The sequence below is a fragment of the Chinchilla lanigera genome, unplaced genomic scaffold (genome assembly GCF_000276665.1).
Source record: "Chinchilla lanigera isolate Chin_1 unplaced genomic scaffold, ChiLan1.0 scaffold00075, whole genome shotgun sequence".
NCBI classification, from domain to species: domain Eukaryota; kingdom Metazoa; phylum Chordata; class Mammalia; order Rodentia; family Chinchillidae; genus Chinchilla; species Chinchilla lanigera.
In genome coordinates, this window is record NW_004955476.1 from 10420346 (window position 1) to 10442211 (window position 21866).

Here is a 21866-nt window from a genome sequence, read left to right on the forward strand (position 1 = left end):
ACTCCCTTAGGGCTTCCAGAACCCTCCAGGCCCAAGAGCAGCTCTTGGGCCACGTCTGCGCTTTCACAGCCCTGGAGGCCTGTTTGTCTCGGCCAGTGGAGCCCTGAGGCCCGGTCTTTCTCAAGGAGTTCTGCTCAAAGCAGGCGTCACCGCCCAGGGGGATGAGGCCAACCTGAGGCCCGCTCTGCATGGGTGGCCGCTGCTTCTCTCCCAGCCTCGCTCTCTCTGTGAGGCCCGGGCCGGTGGGGCTGCACTGCCAAGAGCCCAGCATCAGGTGGAGACCAGGGGCGAGCGAGAGGTCAGGTGCATCCTGTGCCCCGTCTCCCGTGAGGTGCTGGCCATGGGGCCTGACAGCGCCAGGCCTCCGTTTCCCCTTTTGTAAAATGAAGACAGCAGGCCCACAGGAACACAACTGTGACAGGAAGGTTGCGGGGTCTTTAGAAAAAATCCACCTGGAAAACGACCTAAAAGACACTTTCCTACCACACATCAGCCCCACCCCCAAACCTAGTCTTGGCCACTCATGATGGTCTCCCAGGAACCCAGGTTTAGTGACTGAGGATCAGAGCCCCAGCCGCATAGGGTGTCCCCTGCACAGTCCCCAGGGGCACTGGCACCAAACAAGTGCAGCACCAGCCGGGTTTGCTGCTGCTCCAGGCCAAGCCTCGGGGAAGGTGTGGGAGGCAGAGGGGTCCTGGAGCTCCATGGGCCACAGTTCTCGGGCGCAGGATCCGTTCTGGAGGCTGTGAGGCCCAGCCCTGGACGAGAGCTCGGCAGGCAGCGCGTTCTGCCAACTGCACAGGTGCAGTTATCGGGGTGCTTTCCCGTCGCCCACACAAGTCAGCACGGTGAGTGTGTGAGTCAGGCGGCTGGGTGTGGACAGACACTCACACCTCTTGCATCCCGCAGCCTGCCGGGCGGGGATCCTCAAGGAGCCCCTCAGCTTCACCTGTGGGCCCATCTAAGAGCCTGCCACGATGTCCGCACCCCAGCGGTGGTTGCTCTGGAGCTGTGGCCCGCAGGTCCTCACAGCCGGAGGACACGCTCCCCCGAGGAGGGCCAGGCTGCATCGCCCGAAGCTCGGGCCTGGCCCTGAGGCCGCGTGTGACCCAGGCTGTTTGTTTTTCTTTGTCAGTGTGGTTTATTGTGAAGGAAACACAGTGTCACTGCCTCTTCCCGCCATCAAAGCTGCTGCGTTAAAGTTAATAGCGTTTGACTCGCAGGGGGCTCCTGACCACCGTGACCCACGGAGGCCTCGTCCTGTGGCTTTTTAGCAGGAAGTGGGTGCAGTAACTGCAGGAATCTCCCAGGAAGAAGACGAAAAACCATGACTCTGCCGAGTAGGTGCTCAGCAGATGCCCCTTGTCTGGGTTCTCAGGGCCAACGCTCCCCTCCATCAAAGACGCCGAGCTAAACCACCAGGTCCTGGTCCTGCCACTCAAGGTCTGGGCCCATGCTGGCCACTTTCCCAACCTGCCTTGGAAATGAGGGCGTGGACAATGGCCAGAGTTTTTGTCCACAATAGCCTTGCTGTGGCACCTGGCTCATACACACGTGAAGCAGGCGTGTTTCAGGGAGGGAGACCAGAAGGCCGCCTTCAGCACATTTGTGTCCTCTCCTGTCCTGCTCCACCATCCAGACCCCGCCCTGTCCCTCCTGGAGTCCCCCAGGGCTGCCACATCTCCCCCCTCAGGTCTCCCGGCCAGCGCAGCGACCCGCAGCCTGCAGGAATTGCAGCGCTGAGCTGCCAGTGACAGTGCCCACCCACACGGTGATGTTGGTGACAAGCTGTGCTTGGTGCCCCGCACTCGGGGAAGAGTGGGGGGTCCGCTCTGTCCTCCGTTGCTCTCAGGCTGTGCTGCCCAGCACCCTTCCTGCTGTGAGGCTTGGGCGTCACGTAGGCCCGGCCACCTCCGGGTGGTCGTCCTTCACCATCATTTACTGTGAGTCAGTTCTGGGCCCATCGGCCTCTCCTCGGTCTCCCTGAAGGCCTGAGCTGGGGCTCCAGTGGGATCAGGAGTCTCCCCAAATCTGTGTCTACACAGAGGCTCGGACCCCCCGACACCGGTCCAGGGCACCTGTGAGAAACTCCAGAGCCCGAGCCACATGTTTAGCTTTGGTTTTGGCCCAAGTCTGTGAAGGAGAAAATGAAAATAGAGCAACGAGCACGGCCCACTCGCTCATTCCAGGCCTGCGCAGAGCCTCTCCTGGCCCAGGGGCGCCTCGCCTGGGGCAGGTGGTGGGCGCAGCCCGGGCTGTGTCTGCCATTAGGACGAGAGTGACGGACTCTGGCGTTACTTCGTGTGACAACACCAAGTGCGGGCGGAGGTCCCTTCCGCACCGCTCCTGACTGCAGAGAACAGGCCGTCGGCATGGGCCCGCCCAGCCCTGCTGGCTAAGCACAGGGCAGCCACGCAAAGTTCCTTCACCTGACTCCCCGCCACGCCCCTCCTGTTTAACCAAACAACCTGAATGTGCTCCGTGTCCCTACAGCTCCAGGCGACTGCTGTGCCCCGAATCTCCAAGGCTGCTGCTCCTGCCGATCCCAGAAGTCCCGACAGAGCATTGCCCTGGCTCTGAAGACGGGAGTGTCGTCATTGTTTTGAGGTGCATTACGGGGTCAGATTTAGATTTTAGCCCAAGTCTGCACCACGGTGTTCAGTCAGACCAGCCCTCAGTGTAGAAAATCATTTCGCTGCCACAGCGTGGAAGCTGCTCTGAAAACCATGCTGACGCTGCCTTGATTAATCCCCTTCCCATGTCCATCCATCCACCAGCCCAGCTGCTAAACCTCCTCTGCACACACTTCCCACTCCAAAATGCGTTCTTTCTCAGCTCACTGGAATCCTTCAGAGTGTCTGGCCCTGAAAGACATCAGCTTTAATTGAAAGGCTATGATTTCTGCGAATTCCCATTAAGCTGGTGAAAGAAATCTGTATTTTTTTTAAAACGGTTAACACATATACAGCTGTACTGAAAAATGGCTTGTGCTTAAAAGACTACTTAAGCAGATGAAAATAAGCTGCCTGTTCTGAAAGCCTGCTCGCAAGCAGTGAGCGCCCTCACTTCTGAGCAGAGGAGCCCGCTGGGTACACATGCGCCCAATTAGCCATGAAAACCCAGCTGGATGTGAACCGTGCAGCCCGGCCGTCCGCCTGTTGACGTGAAAACACAGATCCCATTAACAGGAACTCACTGGGACGGTTAAAAAGTGATAAAGTGCATAACTAATCTGATAGGGTCTGAAGCATGATCCCGCTGTTACCAGGCAAGAATCACTTTCAAGTGAGAACTCCGGTGAGCTTTGCAAAGACTGGAGCAGTACATCGGGATCCGCGAACTCTCCACACCTCCCGGGCTTCCCAGTTGCACTTCTCTGCCTGGGAGCAGAAGCAGAGGTGCTGACACTCAGAGAAAAAGCCCTGCTGACCCTCCTGAGATCCAGGGCTGGGTGCCCCAGAATACCGGGCGTGACTCTTCCCTTTTCACTACCTGTAACATGTATTATAACTCCAGGTACTTTCTCCAGGAACAATTTTTCTGTTTTGTTTTTTTGAGACAGAGCCTCACTATGTAACCCATGCAGGCTTGAACTCTAGGTGATCCTCCTGCCTCAGCCTCCCCAGTGCCAGAATTACAGGCATGCCTGGCTCTTCCAAGAACAATATTTAAGAAGACCTATAAAGTGCAGAGAAGTTCACTATCGAGAAATGTGCAGAATTGATATAATCACCTCTCTGTGTATCTGCAGCCTTCAGACCATGTGGGTGCGCCTTCTACCCAGATGGGCAGGTAAAGCCATCGATCAGGGAGAACTGGGGCTTCATTACTGGCTTGATTGGAGATGAACATAAGCTGTGTGGCTGGCTTTTTAGTGTAAAACAGCAGCCTGGGCACCCATTCTCGGGCACCAAGTAGACCCTGGCGGCCAGCAGGCCTGGCTTTGGGAGTCACAGGTGTGTACAGTAGCAAAGGTGGCGCTGCCTTTTACAAGCATTCATACTGAGATTTAAAGCTTGATTATTTTGGAAGACACCTTGAAAACTGCAGTCACCTCGAGGAGCTACACCGTGGTTTTAAGTGGCCCCGGTAGCTGGCCGCGGCTTCTGGTCACAAGCACAGCCATCCTTGCCCCGGGTCCACTTCAGGTCTAACTTGACCCTGCTTGGTCCAGCTCAGCAAAACCCTCTGCTTTCCCCTGCACCGGGGAAAGGGCTCAGAGGAAAGGCGGCTGGGTGGGCCTGTGGCCGTGAGAACCCGCCCCTTGAGACTGGCCAAGACCCTGGCGTCCTGACCTCCCTCCGAGCTCGGCCTCTTCCCTCCCAGCACCTCGGGAATTCAGGGGGCCAGCCAGGACCCTGTGACGCCCAGCCTGAGTGCCTCCTCTTGCACCCAGGGCTTCGCCTGCCCGGCATTGCACCTGCTGTCCTGACCCTGCGGCCCGGCTGGGGACAGTGCCTCCTGACCACTCACAGTCCCCACAGCCCCGCGGTGTGGCCCACCTCCCACGCCCTTCCTACCACCCTAGGCCCCAGGTCCGGCCTGGACGGAAAGACCTGGACTTCCATGAATGCACCCCAAGTCTCGTCTTCAGGGTGAAGCTCTCGGCCTTGGGGATTTTAACTACAGCTCTCTTGGAAGGCTGAGCACTTTCCATTTCGCTCCAGAGTTACTGGAGTGTATGTTTCATCTCCCTTATAAACCCAGCTCCTGCAGACCACCCCGATTCCTTCCCCTCTGTCCTCCGCGGGGAACAAGGCCAGCGCCGAGAAGGAAATGTCGAGCGCCGCACCTTGCCACAAGAGGGCCCAGGCGCGCCACTCTTTCTGGCGTCACCATAAGAGGAGCAGTTTCAGAACAGAGAAGCTTTTCCCCGAGGAAAGTGTCCTCGTGAATCTGGTTACAGTACATGTAGATGCACTGGGTGTGGTTACAAACTGCGTGCGGTTGCAGATGCACGCACCTCACACTGACACTAGATATGGCTTTCACACTGACTGTTCTAAGGCAGTAAGTCAGAATATAGGTGATCCAACTGCGGTAAGACATCTATTCTTAAATATTCACAGGGAGAAGTGTCTGGAAAAATATCCACAAAACTGTAAGCAGCTGTTATCTCTCCACAGGATGGAGCATAAGTGGAGATTTCCCCTTCCACTTTTCATCTTTCTGGATTTTATATAACCAAATACTTCTCTTTCCTCCAGTGTGGGGGCTGAAATCGGGACTCTGAAATGAGCTATATCCTCACTTTTTCCATGATTAATTTTGACAGAGTTTTGCTAAGTTGCTGTTGTCCAAGCTGAGTTCAAGCTTTTGATCCTCCTGCCTCAGCCTCCCAGACTGCTAGGACTACAGATGTATGTGCCACCACACCCAGCTTAAGCTTATAATCACAAGAGTAAACTATTGATTTAAAACATCACAAAGCCAAGTGTTTATCTGATCCCTGCTGCCGGCTCATCTTCAGTCCCATGTCAGTAGACGCACCATCAGGAATAGATGAAACCAGTTCCCAAACTCTCCTCTGTACACCGCTCCCGTGGTCTTGGTCATTTCTATGCTCCCCTGGGAAGAAAGAAATACCTAGCAGTTCCATTTGGTAAGCAGTAAATTTCTAAAATATTTAAGTATCTATATCCTAACAATTTAGTATTTACTTGAGAAATTAATCCACACAGATTTTAGCCAACAATGGTTTACCCCATTCTAAGCTGATCGCGGCAGCCTACAGGGTACAAGTGCACTGCGGTCCAGGGGAATCTGTGTGGCCCCCGCGTGCCAATCCCTGGCCCACACCGACTCCCAGGAAGTATTCGGATTTTTGCACCCTGAGAGCTCCCTGCAGCACCCCGAGCTTCGTGCATGAAAGCTGCTTCCCTGGCAAAGGAGAGGCAGAGCCACCGAGGGCCACCCCCAACTCGCCAGCCTGAGCTCAGTTCGCTCCTCCTCTCTCTGCGCCAGGTTCTTTTGGCAGGAGGAGAGCAGGAGGACGGTGTGGGGAGCGGGCAGGAGGACTCTGGGGATCTTCGCACCCCGTCCCCCCCAGGACCTCTCCTCTCATCCTCTCCCGACCCAAGAGCAGCACCGCCCAGACTGGCACCTTCCTGGGCAGCAGCCACAGTCGTTCTTGGTGGAGCCCAGGACTGGATTCCCACCCAGCCCAGAGCTTTCCAATCTGGACCCAAGTTCTGAGGCCTCCAGGAGACCCAGGACACACAGGGCCCACACAGACTGGACCAGCAGCCCCTCCGCAGCCCCTTCTCTTCCAGAGTTTGCAGGGACTCACCTGCCAGAGGTCCCGGCCACAAGGCCACACTGCACCAAGCCTCAAAGCTCTTCTCCTCCTCGGGGGCTGATTGCGCCGGGCTCTCATCCTCAGTGAGATACTTTGCAATTCTCCATGGTCAATGTGAGCACAGCGCAAGCAAAGCTGGGAGGAAGACAGCTCCAGCTTGCAGGGAAAGAGGCCCCGATGGGAGCTGGGACGCTAGGGTGGACAATGGCCTGAGGGGCTGGGGCGGATGCATCCCTCGTGGGGAGCTCCGACGTGAGCCACCAGCAGCCCACCTGGAGGGCAGCACCGTGGTGGTGTCCTGCATCTGGGAGCTCCAGGAGAGGTCATGTCAGACAGCAGGCCGCTGTGGCTAGGGGCTGGAGTAAGGCCGGGGCTGCTGGCCCAAGGCTCACAGTTTCCAGCCTGTGGCAACGGTGGCCCAGCCCCTAAGTCTGAGCACCCCGGGGGCCGTGCACCTAGGGACAGCCCCATGCCACGTGTGCACAGTGCACTAGACTGCCATTGTTTAAAAACCACAGGGACAACTTTCTGGTGCAGGAAGCATTGATTGCCCTGGAATCGTGTCCCTCGGTGTTGCAGGGAGTGGCACACCGCAGGGGTGAGCCCTGGGGTGGGGGCAGCAGAAGGGACTGTGCTGAGCGAGCACAGGGACAGAACCAAACCTGCCTCTCCCGCCTGGGCCTCAGGGGGATGAACAGGACCGGCAGGAGGAAGACGCCCCAGTGACATCCAACCCGGGGCGGCAGGTTCGGTTCTCTCCCTGTGCGCGCTGCCAGACACCTGCACACCCCCGTCACAGGCTGCACCTGCCCTGAGTGTCGGAAACCCAGGGCTCAGCACCCCAGAACCTGGCGCTGCCACAGAGGTAAGCGGCAGCTGGAGGCTGGGTGGCACCACTCTGCCCTCTCCACAGCCATCCCCTCCTCGCCCTCCGTCCCCTGAGGAGGGACAGGGACGACTGGCCTTGGTGTCCGCCTCTGGCAGGAGGTGGTGCGGCTGCCCCAGTCTCCTCTCCTGCCCCTTCCACGTGATTCTGAAGCCTCTCTGCAGCAGCAGCTGGGACACTGGCCCCCGCGTGCTGAGGAGCCAGGCCCACCCTTCCCTCCCCACCTCCCATTACGGTTTGTGGGTTTGTGTCTGGAGGTCCCCTCAAAGTCTTGTGCAGTCGTAGGGTTTTCACAGAGGCAGCTGAATCTGGAGTCTGTGACTGACTCGTGGTCCAGTGCCGGGACTAACGGTGTGACGACTACTCCCACCCCAGGGCAAGCAGCCTGCATACAATGTAAGGGACAGAAAGAGCTTTGTCGCTCGCTCTCATTGCTTTGCTGTCTCCTGCCGTGAACTGTGGCCCTGCGCCATGTGCCACTCTGCCTTGGAGCCAGCCGGCTGTGGACTGAAACCTCCACAAACCGTGAGCTAAATAAACCTTTCCAGCTGGGGATACAGCTCAGTGGCACAGCACTGCCCGGCAAGTGTGAGGTCCTGAGTTGGACTCCTGGTACCAATAAATAAATAAGCAAATCTTTTCCCCTTGAACTCTGGGTGTCAGGTATTTTGTCTCAGTAACCAAAGTAACTAAGACGGAGCTGAGATAAACAGCCAGCCCTCCTCAGGCTCCCTGGTCCTGGCCCTGCCACTGCTACCCAGACACAACAGCTATCAGTCAAACAGCTCTGGTTTCTGTTCCTCCACACTGTTGCCATGACAGCCGCAGCACCCTGGATGTCCCACACCTGCTCCGGGAAGTGTCTGCCCTGGCCACAGTGAGCGTGATTGCAACCAAGCAACAGAGCTGAATTTCCACCAATCAGTGAGCTGGAGCCAGAAGGTTTGCACTCAGGCCAGTTTGGGCCAATCAGCAGGCTTGAGTTTGGACCTATCAGAGGCCTGCTGCTGCTATATAAGCAGCACTCCCCATGCAGTGGCAGCTGGTCCAGGAGGCCCCATCCTGCTCACCGTCCCAGGCTGCAGCACAGGCCCTGTTCAGACGGGGCCCCCTCCAGGTCCTGTAAATCTGGTTGTGATCTATTTCTCTGTATCGTGGACTCAGAAATCCTGTAAATCTATTCAGGGAAACCCTGAGTGATGTGGCAGAGCGGTAGCTTTAGAAGAGCTGTGAACACCAGGGGCTGTCAGCCCTGAGGAGCCTGGAGAGCAGCAGCCCATGCAGATCAGCTGTGGAGCAGCAGACAGGAGAGCTGACCACGGCAGCGAGTGTCGACCGGAAGCGGCCAGCAGCCCACAGGACCGGTGCCCAGCATCCACAGCAGAGTCGAGTGGGGAACCCAGGCCCAGAGCCCTGGTGCTCAGTGCTCAGGGCTGAGGGACATCGGTGCTCAGAGCGCAGAGCCCAGAGAGCATGCACAGCTGGGGACAGAGGCGGGGCCTCGCTCTCTGGCACTGCTGGTCTTTTTAGACTTTATTCTCTGTGGCTGGTTCCTCCTCCTCTTGGGGTCGCCTTGTCACCTCCAAGCCTTCCAGCCTGGTTTACTTCCTGCTGCGCCCAGCTCACCATCTCCTCCTCCATGCTCCGGGAGTCTCAGTTCTCCCAGTCACCGTCTGGGCTGGTCCAGCAGCCTGCGTCTCTCAGCTCCGGGGGTCTGAGCCGCGGATGGGCAGGAGGAGGCCCGGGCACACTGCTGCTGCCAGCCACTGCCAGGCTGAGAGGGCTGGTGGCCCCCACTGCCCCGGGGCCCGGGCCCAGCACTGCCCCGCCGTCAGGTTCTCTGCCGTTCCCTCTCCCACTTCTCCCGGCAAACCCAGCCAGGTGAGCTCAGTTACTTCCTCCCAAGCAGGCAGCAGGGTTCCAGCCACCCGCACTCCCCTGTCCCCTCCCTCCGCCACTCACTCCTGGCCCTGGCGCCTGGCAGAAGCCTCAGCCTTTCCACTGAACCCCCAAAGCTCCCAGCTGCAGGAACCTCAAGGTTCACCGTTGTCTCTGACTGGACTGCAGGTCCTGGTCAGAGATGTGAGTGACCCAAGAGCTGTGTGGCCTCAGCGGCAGGACAGGACCCCTCACTACAGGGCTCCCAGACCCCAGCTCTCCCACCACCCAGCCATTCCCACAGAGACCCCATCCCCAGCCACGCAGAGACCTGCAGCCCCTGGGCGTGGCCAGTAGGTCAGCCAGCTGGAGCCCACAGCCGCCCCAGAGGAAGGCCTGACTCCCACAGCGTAGCACCATCCCGCGTCCCCCGGCCGGAGTCCAACACAAGCACAGCGATTCTCGCAGCTCGCTGTCAGCCGCAGGCACAGGGGGGTGCTTGCAGGCCAGCAGGTTTGAGGCCCGCAGTGGCCAGGCCTGGGGAGAGCTCGGTTGCCGTCTGAGGCTGAGGCCTGCTGCTCCCATCCTGGTCCTTGGGCTTTGGGCCACACTGCGGGTGGGACCTAGGGACAGCCACACTCCGGGACGGCTGCAGAGCTTTCCTTTAATTCTCCTAGTAGCCCCTCTGGGGAGTGCATGGTGGTCACGCTCCTCGTGGGGAGCTGGTGCATGCCACGGCAGCTCTCCATCCCTCCCTTTCCTCCCCCTCTGTTGCTTGGCTCCTTCCCACTGCAGATCTTTTTCGTGTTGTCTATCTTTTATCTTGGTTTTTTACAGTTGTTTATACTTTGGGTTTCTCGTATAAGAGAAACCGTGCGATATTCAAGATTGTGTGTCTCATTTATTTCCCTTAACATTCTGGTCTCATAGGGCATCCAGTTTCCTAGAAAGGGCTCGGGTTTATCCTTCTTCAGGGCAGCGCAGTGCTCCACCGTGTGGGAAAACCACACCTTCTCCACCCCTCTGCTGATGGACACAGCTGCTTCCAGGGTGTAGCTGTCCTGAGTTGTGCTGTTCTTGCGGGTTCTGTCGTTAGTGTCCACCGAATGCCGGTCCTGTGGACTCCGAGGCACAGGAGAGGCAGGCGCGGGTCTCAGACACAACCACAAGCGAACAGCTCGTACTTCCTAGGGGCCGGGGCGAGCGTGGAGGCTCTCGGGGCATCACTCCAGACGCAGGTTGGCACTTGAGGAAAATGAGACCCCGCAGTGACACAGGGTGACCAGGAGGCAGGTGCCGAGCAGGGCAGGGAAAGGCATTCTAGACCCGGAACAGAAGTGCAGGCCCCGGCCGCTCGTTAAACGCTGAGGCAGAGTTTGAGGCAGGGTTTATGACGACTCCAAGTTCTCGAACCCCATTCAAGGTAGGGCAGGAGTTATAAAGATTATAAAGATCAAAGTGCCGTGTCGGAAAGAAATTTCCCCTTGGCGTAAGTACTCGGGAGAGTGTGCATGGATGCACGTGGTATTTGCATTTATCCGTCTGGTAAGGGTCTTTTCACAAAGCCTTTCATGTGTCTTCTTCTTTAAACTTTTATAGCGGCCGAAAGGCTGATAGCATCTCTAACTTCAGTGCGGCGTGCGGCTCTGCGCTCTCTGCGCCCGGCGGATGCGGGCTTCCCTCCCTGTGCCGGAACTCGCAGAGTGCGGTTCCACTGCAGCTGTGCAGAGCGAGCCGGCTGGCGGGAGGCGCGGAGCCAGGCAGAGGCGGCGACCCCTGCTCCTGTCTCGCATCAGAGTCGGGAGGAAGAGAACTCGCCGTGCACACGTCGGGCTGCTTGCCTCTGGTCACCGTGCTGTTAAGTCTGTTTCTGTCCACAGCTTCTCAGCTCCGGGCTCCAGGCGGGGACAGAAGCTGGAAAGTGGTCGTCGCAGGCCTGCGGCAGTGGTCGCCCTGAGCACCCGCATCTGGCGCCGGTTCGATTTTCTCTCCACTCTGGACAGAGCTTCTTGGGGAGCCTTGGGGTCCCACCTCGCTCCTCCCTGGGCTCTTAAAGCCAGGTGCATTGGAAGAGGGGAGGAAGACCCTCTGCCGGGCCCAGAGATCCCCCTTCCCGCATGATTTCTAGAAGGGACTCAGGTTCAGGCGCAGAAGGCCCAGGCAGCAGTGAGGCTGGGGACAGTGACACTCATCCTCAGGGACACTGGAGCAGGGCAGAGGGAGAGGACGAAACCTGCTCCCCTGCGCTGGCCCTGCAGGACACTGGTGGTTTGTCTTGGGTCTAAACTCAGGCCTACGGACCTGTGTGCACTGTCCAAGCCCTGTCTCCGGCCGGCCGGCAGCCTGGCGCCCCTCCCCTGCGGAGGACACTGGAGTCTTCTCTGGTGGACCTGACCGGCCCAAAAGAAGACAAAAGCGGCCGGTGTGCGGGGCTCCTGATCAGACCCCGAAGGGCCACCCCGCCCCGAGCCGGGCTCATGGCTGACACACGCACCCTGCACATCGTGCCCTCTTTTCTGTCCCCTGGAGGTGGCCAGGACCCACCAGACAGGAGGAGGAGGGAGTGGTGTCAAGGGCGCGGGTGGGTGAGCAGGACGCGGCTGTCTTGTAAGAGGACATCAGAGTCTTGGCACTAAGCATAGGACACAACGACTGCGGCTCAAACGCACAGGTGAAAGCACATGAAAACAGAAGACGCAGCCCTAGAGGCCGACGGCGGCCGGGCGGGGGGAGCTGGACTGGGCACCGTGCTCCGCGCCAATGCTGAGGGGCACCTCTGCGCCACACCCTGTGGGACAGCAACCGCTTCATCCGTGTGGCAGAAGAGACGCCCGCGTGTGTCCCAGGCCAGGGTCCCGCAGCCCGACTTCCGGGGAAGGTGGAGCTGAGCGGGGTGCCCCTAAAGTCTGTGCCCGGGGACAGCCCGGATCCCCTGTGGGGAGAGTGTAGCACTCCGAAACTCCCACGCAGCCCAGTGTGAAGCAGCAAGGGGCCGAGTCCAGCCGGGCTCGGATGCCCACGTTCTCGAAACCTGCCACAGCCCCCGGCTTTCCCGACCTGTGGTCAAGCGGGGTTAGGAATGTTAAGTGGAGAATTCTGGAAATAAACGGTGCCCAACTGCACCCCACCTGGACCGCAGGATGAGGCCCTGCGCGTGCACGCGCTGCTGTGCCCTGGGGGCTCGAGTCTCCCTTCCCCTTCCTGCCACACCCACCTGGGGGGCTGCTGGTGACCAGGCTGCCCCTCGGCTGCCGTGCTGTGCTGGAGAAACCCTTGTGTGACTCAACAACGGCCCCGGCATGCAGGAGTCACCCGCCGTGCCCAGGAGCACCCAGCACAGGTTGGGGTGGACTCTGGTTCTAGGTGGCAACCCGCCAGGGTGCAGGAGCGCTGAGACCGAAGCTTAGGGTCAATGTGGCCCAGAAACAAGACCTCCTCGCTCCCTCCCTCAGACACCTAAGAAACCTGGCCTCACGGAAAGACCACCTCTCACAGTGTGAGGAGGACGCAATGGTGGTGACCACAGGACGTACAGCAGAGCCCCAGGGAGCCTGGCTGGTCCTCCAGCGGCTTGGGGAGGGGTGCCATGCTTGGCCGGGGCCCACAGAGGGGACGGTGGCACCAGACTGCTGGGCTGCGGGAATGACGTCCATGTGTCCCGCTGCGCTGTGCACCAAATGCACTGCAGTGAGGCCCAGCGGAGCCGACACCTCGCCAGCGCTGAAGCCCAGTGAAGACCCAGGCCCTGGTCCTGCGCGCCCCAGCTGGTCCTGTGTGCCCCAGGTGGCTTCGGCTCTTCTTTCCTCAGAGCAACTTCCTCTGTCACCACCTGCCCAGCTACTGGCCTCTTCCTTCCAGCGGAGTCAGCTTCCAGCTGCGGAGAGAACTCGCTCTGACCATTTTCAAAGGGAGTCAGAAGGGCAAACAGAAGCGCAGAGTTGGAAGAGCTGGGGTTGAACCGCAATGGCCGAGAGCGGCCGGTGTCCCCCGAGCCCTCCATCCCTCTGAGTCCTTGCCCGGCCTGGCTGCTCCAGTCTTCAGAAACTGTTCTGCTGATAGCAGCCACAGTCTCTCGCGGGGTGGTCTTCGTGGGCCCTCCGAGGCCGAGTGGGGCCCCGGGGGACGGCAGTCCCTGGGAGGGAAATACCTCTCCATCCAAGGACACCTTGAGGCTGGTGAGCAGTCTGCACCGGCCGGCGTTCCCGCCTGCCCGAGCCCACCGTAGACATCGGCTTCTGATGAGCAGAGGCGCCGTCAGTGCCACGGCGGGAAGCAGCGACTCCTAGCTAACTCTGCTTCAGGTGGCCGCGAGGACGTCCACGGTGAGCCCCGTGCCTCGCCGAGCGTGTGGCCCGGAGAGCAGACGGGGACGCGAGCCCGCGCCTCTCACAGGTCTAACAGACCGGACCTGCGACCCTTCAGCGTAAGTCAGAGCCAGGCTGCGTGGTGCACGCCAGGACGCTTCCGGTGTTCACGTCAGCAGCGGCTCTGCCCCGGCAGTGCCTTGCCCATCCAGGCCAGGGGTGAGGAGGGAGAGCACTGGGGCACTGCCGGGAGGGTTCTGGCCCTGAGAGGAGTGTGGCACGTCAGGAGGCTCCTCTGCTCTGTTCTCCCTGCCCGTCTGTCTGGGTCCCTGAGGACACAGCACCCAGAGCCACTGCAGTCATTCACAACTGTGAGGAAACGGCACGACACCGAGGGGAGTCTGGGACACAGCACCAGTTGGCATGTTCCACCTTCCACTGGGAGGAGTCAGTCCCTACACGTCAACCGCTTCTCTCTGTAAGTAATCAGAGATTTAATTCTTTATCCAGTAGCCACTCCATGCTGGGCCTTCCAGACAACACAGATTCTTTAGAGTCCAGCTTGGGTGCTGAAAAAGACCCAAGACTCATCTTTTTGACTATACAAATGCGAAGCCTAGAACCACCGCAGCCGGTTTGCCTCCAGGAGGCAAATCAGGCTATGCATGAAGCTGATACCACAGAAGGCGGGACAAACACAGGAGAAAGCTAAGTCCCTGAAAACATGAAGGAGATGCTGGCTGGGCCCTACATTGGCCTTGCACTTACACAAGCTCAGGAGCCTCCTCTGTAATACTGCTCTGAGCTGGGTGTTCTGTTCTTCTCAGCTTCCAGAGGTAGCCTGCCTAGAAGTCTTTCCTATGAGCACCACTAGGCAGCAACAAGGAGGAAACCAGACACGGCTCCTCCAGGAGGGGATGCGGACAGCCTACCCTCTCTCCTGCCACAAGCTGGGGTGGCTCCACACTCCGTCCTCACCATCAGAGCTGGAGAAAGTTGAGTGTGGGCATCGAGGGCCAGAGCCCCAGCCGACTCAGCGCAGGCCGCCATAGGGGTGGAGGAGCAGCCGGGCCCCCAGAGCGCGGCCTGAGACCAAGGCTATGAGTGCCAGTGTTCCTAAGTCTCCAAGATGCTGCCTGAGGTGACTTCCCGGAGCCCCATCCCCTGGGGGTGCTGCTGGGAGGCCCCCTCAGTCCTGCCCAGGCTGCTGATGCCCCTGGTAGAGGCACCGTGGTGCTGGGGAGCCCGCTCCCCTGCTTCTGGAGAGAAGAGGGCCCTGGGAAGCCTGCGGCTCCTGACACATCCACAGCCCCACCTCGGGAAAGCCCAGAAGTGCCCGTATGGGGACAGCCTCCCCCTCTGGGAGGAAAGCTTCACCCCAGGAACCAGAGCAGGCCAGGTCTGTGACACCCTCAGTCGAGCAGGAGAGAAGGCCTGCCTCACCTGCACCTGGTAGACCATGACGATTAGGGAACCCAGAGGGAAGGGAGGGGGCCGAGGCTGGGGAGTACCCTGGGGACAGCCAGACCGTGGGCGACAGCCAGGGCTCAGGGATCAGCCAGGGCTTGGGGGAACAGGCAGGCCTCGGGGATCAGCCAGGCCTGCGGTCTCACCCCTGGTCGAGGGTGCCTTGAGAGAGAAGTGTTCAGAGAGCACATCCCCCACTGAGAAAGACGTACGTGGCTAGGACGCCTGGGTTCCCCCAAGCAGGACGGGAGGGGACCTGGCCAGGCCTCCCGGTGTCAAATCGGGGGGAAATTCTTAAGGTAACTGTGCGGCGAACTGCTAGGTTGAAAGAATTCACTCTCATTGCCAAAAAGGAAGGTGGCCAAGACTGCAAAGGAAGAGGGAAGCGGGGAGGGAGCAGAGAGGCCTGAGCCGAGAGGGATGTTCATCTTCAAGCAGGAGATAAGATACGGATTGAAGTTCATCCCCGGCGTGGTGGAGCAAGAAACTTTATAGCCAAACCGACTCCCAACCGGAAAGGTCCCTGTTGCTCGACTCTTTGAATTATAGGGAAAACTAATTGGATCTTCATGTTTACCGTCAGGGAGACCGAGGGCCAGGCAGGATGTAAATCCTGGAGGTACTTTAAAAGGACAACCGTGACCTTTACAAGCCTCTAAACGTATAGATCTGTAAGGAGAAAAAAATTGATTTCCTGACCTTTGACTGCTGCGCCGTCTTTTCTGCGTCTTTCTCCGCAGGGCCCCGGCCCGCCGAGCTCTTCCTGCTGTTGTTTTTCTGACTTTTCTCTCTGTCCTGGGAGGGGAACCAGCGCCCGGCCAGCCTGGCCTGGGGAGAAGCCCTCAGCCCCAGAAGAAGCTTTCCAGGGCCCTGCAGTCAGGAGCGGCCGCCCCTCGGGGCACCCATGGGGTGCAGGGAACCCCCTTGCTCGGTGCCCACTGCATGCCCCGATGCCACCTGGGGACATGGGGCCCTGACTCAGCCGTGCTCACAGCAGCCCTGGCTCTGGGACCCTCGAGTCCACACCCATCTCAGAAGCCTGACACAGCCACCCCGCCTTCCCTAGGAGCAGAGGAGACAAGCGCAGGCCCAAACTAGGTGGGCTCGGAGTCCCAGGGTGGGGGCAGTCACTGTGACAGTGAGGACACTGAGGCCAGAGAAGGGTGGTGACTGGCTGCACGCATGAGGTCTGCTGCTTCCCAGGCCGCAGGGTCAGGAGCCCCCACACCTGTCCCCAGAGGGACCGTGTCACCAGCCCTCAGTGAGAGGGATTCCCTGAGGGACTATCCGGCCTTGCTAGTGTCCAAATCCACAGGGACAGGAGGGGACCTCAGAGGTCACTTTGGTCATGGCCAGAAGTGGGGAGCGAAGGGGCACAGGAGGGGACACCCAGGAAAGCGGGGCCACGGGGCAGTATCCACCTCCGGCCCCAGTGGGCCCCAAGCCATGACTCTTTGCCACGCAAGTGGGGGAGACCATGTCACGAATTGGTTGTGACTGAGATTTTCACCCTGCTTGTGAAACATCCGCCCTCTTACTTACCTAAGGGAAGCTTAGATCCATCTTTAAAACGAACCAATGTACATGTGGGGGGTTCCCACCAGGACTCCAACCTGAAAGCCGATGTCGTTTCCCACCAACAGAGGCGGAATAACAAACCCTGACACAAAACGCCAGTGCGAGACTCCGGTCGGCCGGCGGCGAGGACCTGTGTGGACGCTGAGGACCTGGGCCAGGGACGGGCAGCCAACACCACACCTCCCAAGTCACACCCCAGCTGCCAGACGTCTTCATCAGGACTCAGGCGAATCTGGGGCCTCTCTGCCGTCTCCCCAGCAGCTCTGCGGAGGAGGGAGGGACCGCGTACCCGCTCTGTGACTCTTCCTCCGGAACACAACTCTTCTTGGGGCAGAATGGACGCTAGGCCAGGTCAGCCTGTGGCCTTTCAGCCCAAAAGCTGTTTCCTCCCTTGCACCCAAGCACCCACCTCGGCTGTGACCCCGGCCAGCAGGGGTCCTGGGAGCCGCCACTGCCTTACTTGAAAGCCGGGGGTGGGGGGGAGGCAGCAGCTGGCGCGCTGGAGGAAGGACATGGCAAGTGGAAGATGAGCACTGTCACCGCCCTTAGGGGCTCAACCGCCGAGGTCACCTCAGGGACACCCAGTGGTACAAGTGTGTGACCAACCCCTTCACAGCCAACACTGGGGCTCCAGAGCTGAAACATCCAATGTGCAGCAAGATTTCCCTTCAACTTCCTGAAGACAAGGAGCTGGGATTTCTTCTCCAATCACCGTGCCTCTGGGTAGAACAGTCTGCTGGCTGAGAGGCAGGGCAGGACAGCGCTTAGGAGCTGACTCGAGTCAGACGGGACTCCAGGCCTATTTCATCGCTCACCGCAGGCAGACTTGGGTTTAAAGTGGTGTCCACACCCTGAAGCCGGCGGCTGGTGTGTCTACAGCGCCGCCCACAGGCCACTGCCCAGCATCTCTCCTGCTGGCGCCCGCCGCCCAGCTCAAGGCTCGGTCTTCCTGCCCACAGAGCCCTCCCTTCCTTCTCCTCGTCCCTGTGCCGCCCTGTGCGGGGCACCTCTCTATCTGCCTGGCCCTGCGCCCTCTGCCTGCTGCGGCTGATGCTCTGTAAACTGCTGAGCTGTGTGCAGCCCTGCACAGAGGCGGAGCAGCTTGGCCGCAGGCAGCAGGGACTTTGAGGCATTGCTCTGGCGTCACCCGCGGACGCTGCTGACCAGCGAGCCCCGTGTCCCTCTCCGCAGGGCGTCCGTGCAGGGCTGCAGCCCCGTCTCCACAGCGCTGCGGGAGACAGTCCTGGCTCACTAAATTAGGACAGGGAAGGACATAATCTCCCACTTCTGTTTCATTTCATCCCGGGATAAGGCCGAAAGAGGCCGTGCATTTCCCGGCCGGCCTGGTTTTCTTCTCAGTTGGTCTGCGTGTGTTTACCAAATAGACGCCCCGGGCTCCCTAGCAACTCGCAGCAGGGCGAGCCCCTCCTGATAGCCCGGAGACGGATGAATTGCTGATGAGAAGGATCCATGAAGTTTTTAATTGGTTTAGTTAGATTATTTCCAGTCAACAATTCCTGAGTTTAGTGGTAGAAGATAGATCTGTTTTCCATAAACGTTAAATGCCAAACTTTTGAATCACTCTGAGTAAAAACCTTTCCCTTACAGAGCTACTTGCTATCATTTGATTTACAGCAAAAAATAAAGGCTTGGTTAGAGAGTCTGGCCGCAGCATGGCACGCAGCAGGGGCGGGAGATACGAGCAACACCGGCTCGCGCTGGCACCGAGGACGAGCGCGGAGCCAGCTACCGCTCCGGGAAACAAAGAAAGGCGGCCTAACCGCCCTGGCTCCCTGGCTCTCTCCCCTCGCAGCGCTTTCTAGTTTGGAAAGGCTTCTCCGCCCAGTTGCGCGTGGGCCGGGAGACGGTCAGGTAAGACAAGTCACAGCCCAACAATCCGAGTGTCGTCAGCTGGTGCCCGGCGCCCATAGCACAGAGGGAGGAGTTAGACCCTGGAAGCGGGCACCGGCCCCAAGCAGCCTCAACACCGGCCAGCACCACCCTGTGCCCCTGCGGCCCACCATCCCCAGGGCCTGGGGGAGGCAGGAATCGAAAGCGGCCAGGCACCACCAGGGGGCAGCAGCCTGGTGGGCGCATTGAAGACACCAGGCCTGCTGTCTCTTCCCTCAGGGAGTGCGCTGCCCTGGGGAGCTGTTGGGGTGGGGCTGCTCCGGTGACTCCTGGGGTTGCTCACTTCTCCTTCAAGCCAAGTAAAGAGGGGGAGCAGAGATGACGCTCGCTGTGTGCTGTGGGGCCTGACTTTGCCATCGCTGCAAGTTCCCAGCCATCTCTGCACCCCGTTACCCTCTGCTCCAGTGGAGGACTCCAACCCTCCAAGCCCCAGCCACACCTCTGGGCAGCGGGTCACCCTGACACCACGTCGCCCACAGCTGGTGCCTGCGCCAGGCCCCTGAGCCCTTGGGACACGCCCCGCGCAGGGAGCCGACGGAGGCAAAGGGCCTCTGGGAGGTGCCCACCGCTGCTCTATTCCCATCTGAGGCAGAGCAGCAAAGGCAGAACGTCAGGGTCGGGCACAACAGTGTCTCCTCTTCCGACAGGTCGCTGGGGCCCTGGGGCAGCCAGCCTGGTGCTCCAGGAGGGCGCGCCATGTGTGCAGCTGTGGTCCTGGGTCACAGTCCCCGCCGAGCACAGAGCGGGCCAGGAGGCCAGGCGGGAACCACCAAGGCCCGCGCCAACCCCGGGTGAGAGACTGGCCTTCCCTGATGCGACAACAGCAGGCGAAGGCTGAGGGTGGGAGTCCTCGGCTGCTCGTCATCAGCTGGGTCTAGGAAGCAGCGCGTTGTCAAAACAACAAGCTGCAAACAGATGGTTTGTCCAGAGGCAGTGGACGCCTGGGAATTCTAGCTCGCACGAGGAGTCCCAGAGGACGGGTACTGGGAGGACGGCTTCTCATCGGTGCCCCTAGTACCAAGTCCAGGAGCTTCGAAGCAGCCTGTGCCCAGTGGTGGCTGCTGGGAGAGCCGAGTCGCAGCCGCATGAGCATCGCCAGCGCCAGGCTTCCCGTGCAGCTGCTACGACACCCCCTGCACCCAGCGGGGCACGACAGGCCCTCCTCTGGCCCGACACAGACCCTTCTATGGCTGCACGATGGCAAAATCGCCCGGAGACGCCCTCAGGACGCGCCCTGTCACCACGGGACACAGGGCCTTGATAAGTAGCCCGTGAAACTGGTGTCACAACCTAACCAGATTTTGTGTATTAAGTGCTGAACCCAGTACCTGACACACATGACACACTCGAGAAGCAGCTCACCGAGCAACCGAAGCAGTCAGTAACCAGGTGTCCATTGTTATTATTCATGCGATCATTAGTGATCGGCAATGACCTGCTGGAACAATTAGCTGTAATAAGTGTTACGGTGTCTCTGATAGACGATCTGCAGTAAGCTGACCTACTTTTCTGAGTTTACATCCTTATTGACAGCCTGAAGATACTAACGCGATCTGGAGTTTTCCACGGCCTGCTAGGGAACTCCGTGAAGGACCCTTTCGATGTGGGGTTATTGTTTGATGCCTGAGCGCAGTGCCTCTTGGAGCCCTCCCTGAACCAAAGTATCGCTTTGTTTTGTCTCGGACAGCGAGCGGGGTCGCTCTGAATTACAGCCCTGGGAATAGAGCTGACAGTAAATTACTCAGGCGGCCCCTGGCCGGGGCCTGGGGTTAGGGTTCAGGTAGTTAGTCCTGCAGGGCGGGGACACTTAGCAGCCGCAGATTGATGGGGGCTCGGAGGAGCTGGTTATTTGATCCCCAGGAAATGTTTCTGGGCCAGGGTCACCGCGGCCGGCGCTGGAAGCAGAGGCAGCCTCTTCGAGACCCCAAGTGCGGTCCAGTTAGAGAGGCAGCACCGGGAGCCAAGCGAGGGGACCGGAGACAGCTGGAGTTCGGGGGCCCCGGCTCTGTGTCCCAGGCCTCTCACCCTCTCTAGGGAGTGGGCAGCAGACACCAGGGTAGTCCCCAAAGCCTTTCCATCCACCCTGTGTCCTCTCAACAAATAAAACGGGGCTGGTCCTCTGTGCCACGCACTGATGGACGGATGGCCGGCGTCCTGCCCTCCACGGCGTCCCAGATCCGCGGGGAGAGGGGTCAGCAGTGACCCAGCAACTGACAGAGAAGGCGGAGCCCAGGCTGCTGGGAAAGCACAGAGGTGAACTGTGGGTGGGGGAAGGAACCCAGGGGGCCTCCAGGAGGCTGCGACTCCCCCCCAGCCAGAGTGAAGGAGGAGCAGGAGTCGCCTCGGGTACAGGAGGAGGGACCGTGAGCCCTGGGCCGGGTGAGACCCACAGTGCCACCGCCACCTGGAGAATCAATCGGTTTGGCTGTGGTGAACAAGCGCGAAATGAGGCTGGCCAGAAACAGGGCTAAAACGATTCTCGGAAGCCTCGGGTCGCCCAGGTGTCCTGGGTCGCCCCGCACACGGCTGGAGGGAGCGCCACGGGACCAGGACAGAGCAGAGCGAGTTCCAGCCGCCCTGCACAGAGCCCGGGGCCAGCCAGACACACTTGCCACACTTGTGGCAGGCCAGCTCTGGGGTGCAGGAGGGTGCTCAGCTGACGGGGTGCACAGCACCCAGGAGGGCGCCTGGGGACACCACTGGCCACCTTGGGGAGAGAGGCTCTCCCAGCTGTTCCCCGGGCCAGCAGGTGTCGTCACAGTTCCAGCAGCTTGAGCAGAGCATGCATCGCACACTTAGAGAGCCAGCGGGTGTGGCAGTGCACGCCCGTGGTCCCAGCACTCAGTAGGCTGAGGCAGCAAGATCATGAGTTCAAGTCCAACCTGGGCCACATAATGAGATCCTGTCCGAAAAACAAAACAAAGTAAAACCAAAAAACTCATCAAACCTGGAGAGCTAGCGGGCGCCTCTGCCTGTGTGCACCTGAGGGGAAACCTGAACACGTCCAAGGGGCACCAGGCTGCCCAACCAAACAATCCCCAAGCCCAGCAGTGTGAGAACAGACTCTCTTGTCACTGGTCTCTGAGGCAGGTCGGCTGCTTGGCGGCGGCCCAGCTTCCCCCTGGGGTGACGGCCAGCAGTCACCCCGCTGTGGCCACTGCACAGCCATGGCCTCCCCAGGGCTACTTCCGAGAATGCCAGGGTCTTTACCTAGAAGTGCACGTCCCCCCAGGAAAGAAAAAGAGCAGTGTGAGTGTGGACATGTACAAACCCTCCCAGGTGCCCTTGCCAGTGGACCTTGTTCCAGTCCGGAGGGAGGAGGGTTTAGGACCCAGACGGGGTCCCAGATGCCTGCCACAGGAGGGACGGTGACCCTGCATGTGGGGTGGAGAGCCCGCCGGCAGATGGCTCCCTGGACGGCAACTGTCACCCTGGTGTTACCACCGCCATTACCACTACCTGTAGGCCGCTGTGTGAGAAGCAGACTGAGCTCAGAGGGGCCCGGGATGAGGCTCTAGCCCTGCTCTCTTTGTTCCTTGGTTCT

General features: G+C 59.8%; 1 protein-coding gene across 2 annotated transcripts; it reads left to right on the plus strand.

Moving 5' to 3' along the window:
- Positions 1–8229: 8229 nt before the first annotated feature.
- On the plus strand, positions 8230–18046 carry LOC102027743. 2 transcript variants are annotated; one of them, XM_005401781.1, is made up of 3 exons: positions 8230–9065; positions 10943–11122; positions 16477–18046. In XM_005401781.1, the coding sequence occupies exons 1-3, from the start codon at positions 8824–8826 to the stop codon at positions 16709–16711; spliced, it is 657 nt and encodes a 218-aa protein (XP_005401838.1). In that variant the 5' UTR covers positions 8230–8823; the 3' UTR covers positions 16712–18046. The 2 variants fall into 2 exon arrangements, 1 of the variants encoding a protein (XP_005401838.1); XR_263639.1 differs by lacking the exon at positions 10943–11122.
- The last annotated feature ends 3820 nt before the right edge of the window (positions 18047–21866 follow it).

Coding starts and splice junctions, on each gene's coding strand:
- LOC102027743 (XM_005401781.1), top strand. CDS start 8,824: ATGCTCCGGGAGTCTCAGTTCTCCCAGTCACCGTCTGGGCTGGTCCAG. Junction 9,066..10,942: donor CTCCCGGCAAACCCAGCCAG/GTGAGCTCAGTT, acceptor TTCTGTCCACAG/CTTCTCAGCTCCGGGCTCCA. Junction 11,123..16,476: donor CCCTGGGCTCTTAAAGCCAG/GTGCATTGGAAG, acceptor TCCCACCAACAG/AGGCGGAATAACAAACCCTG.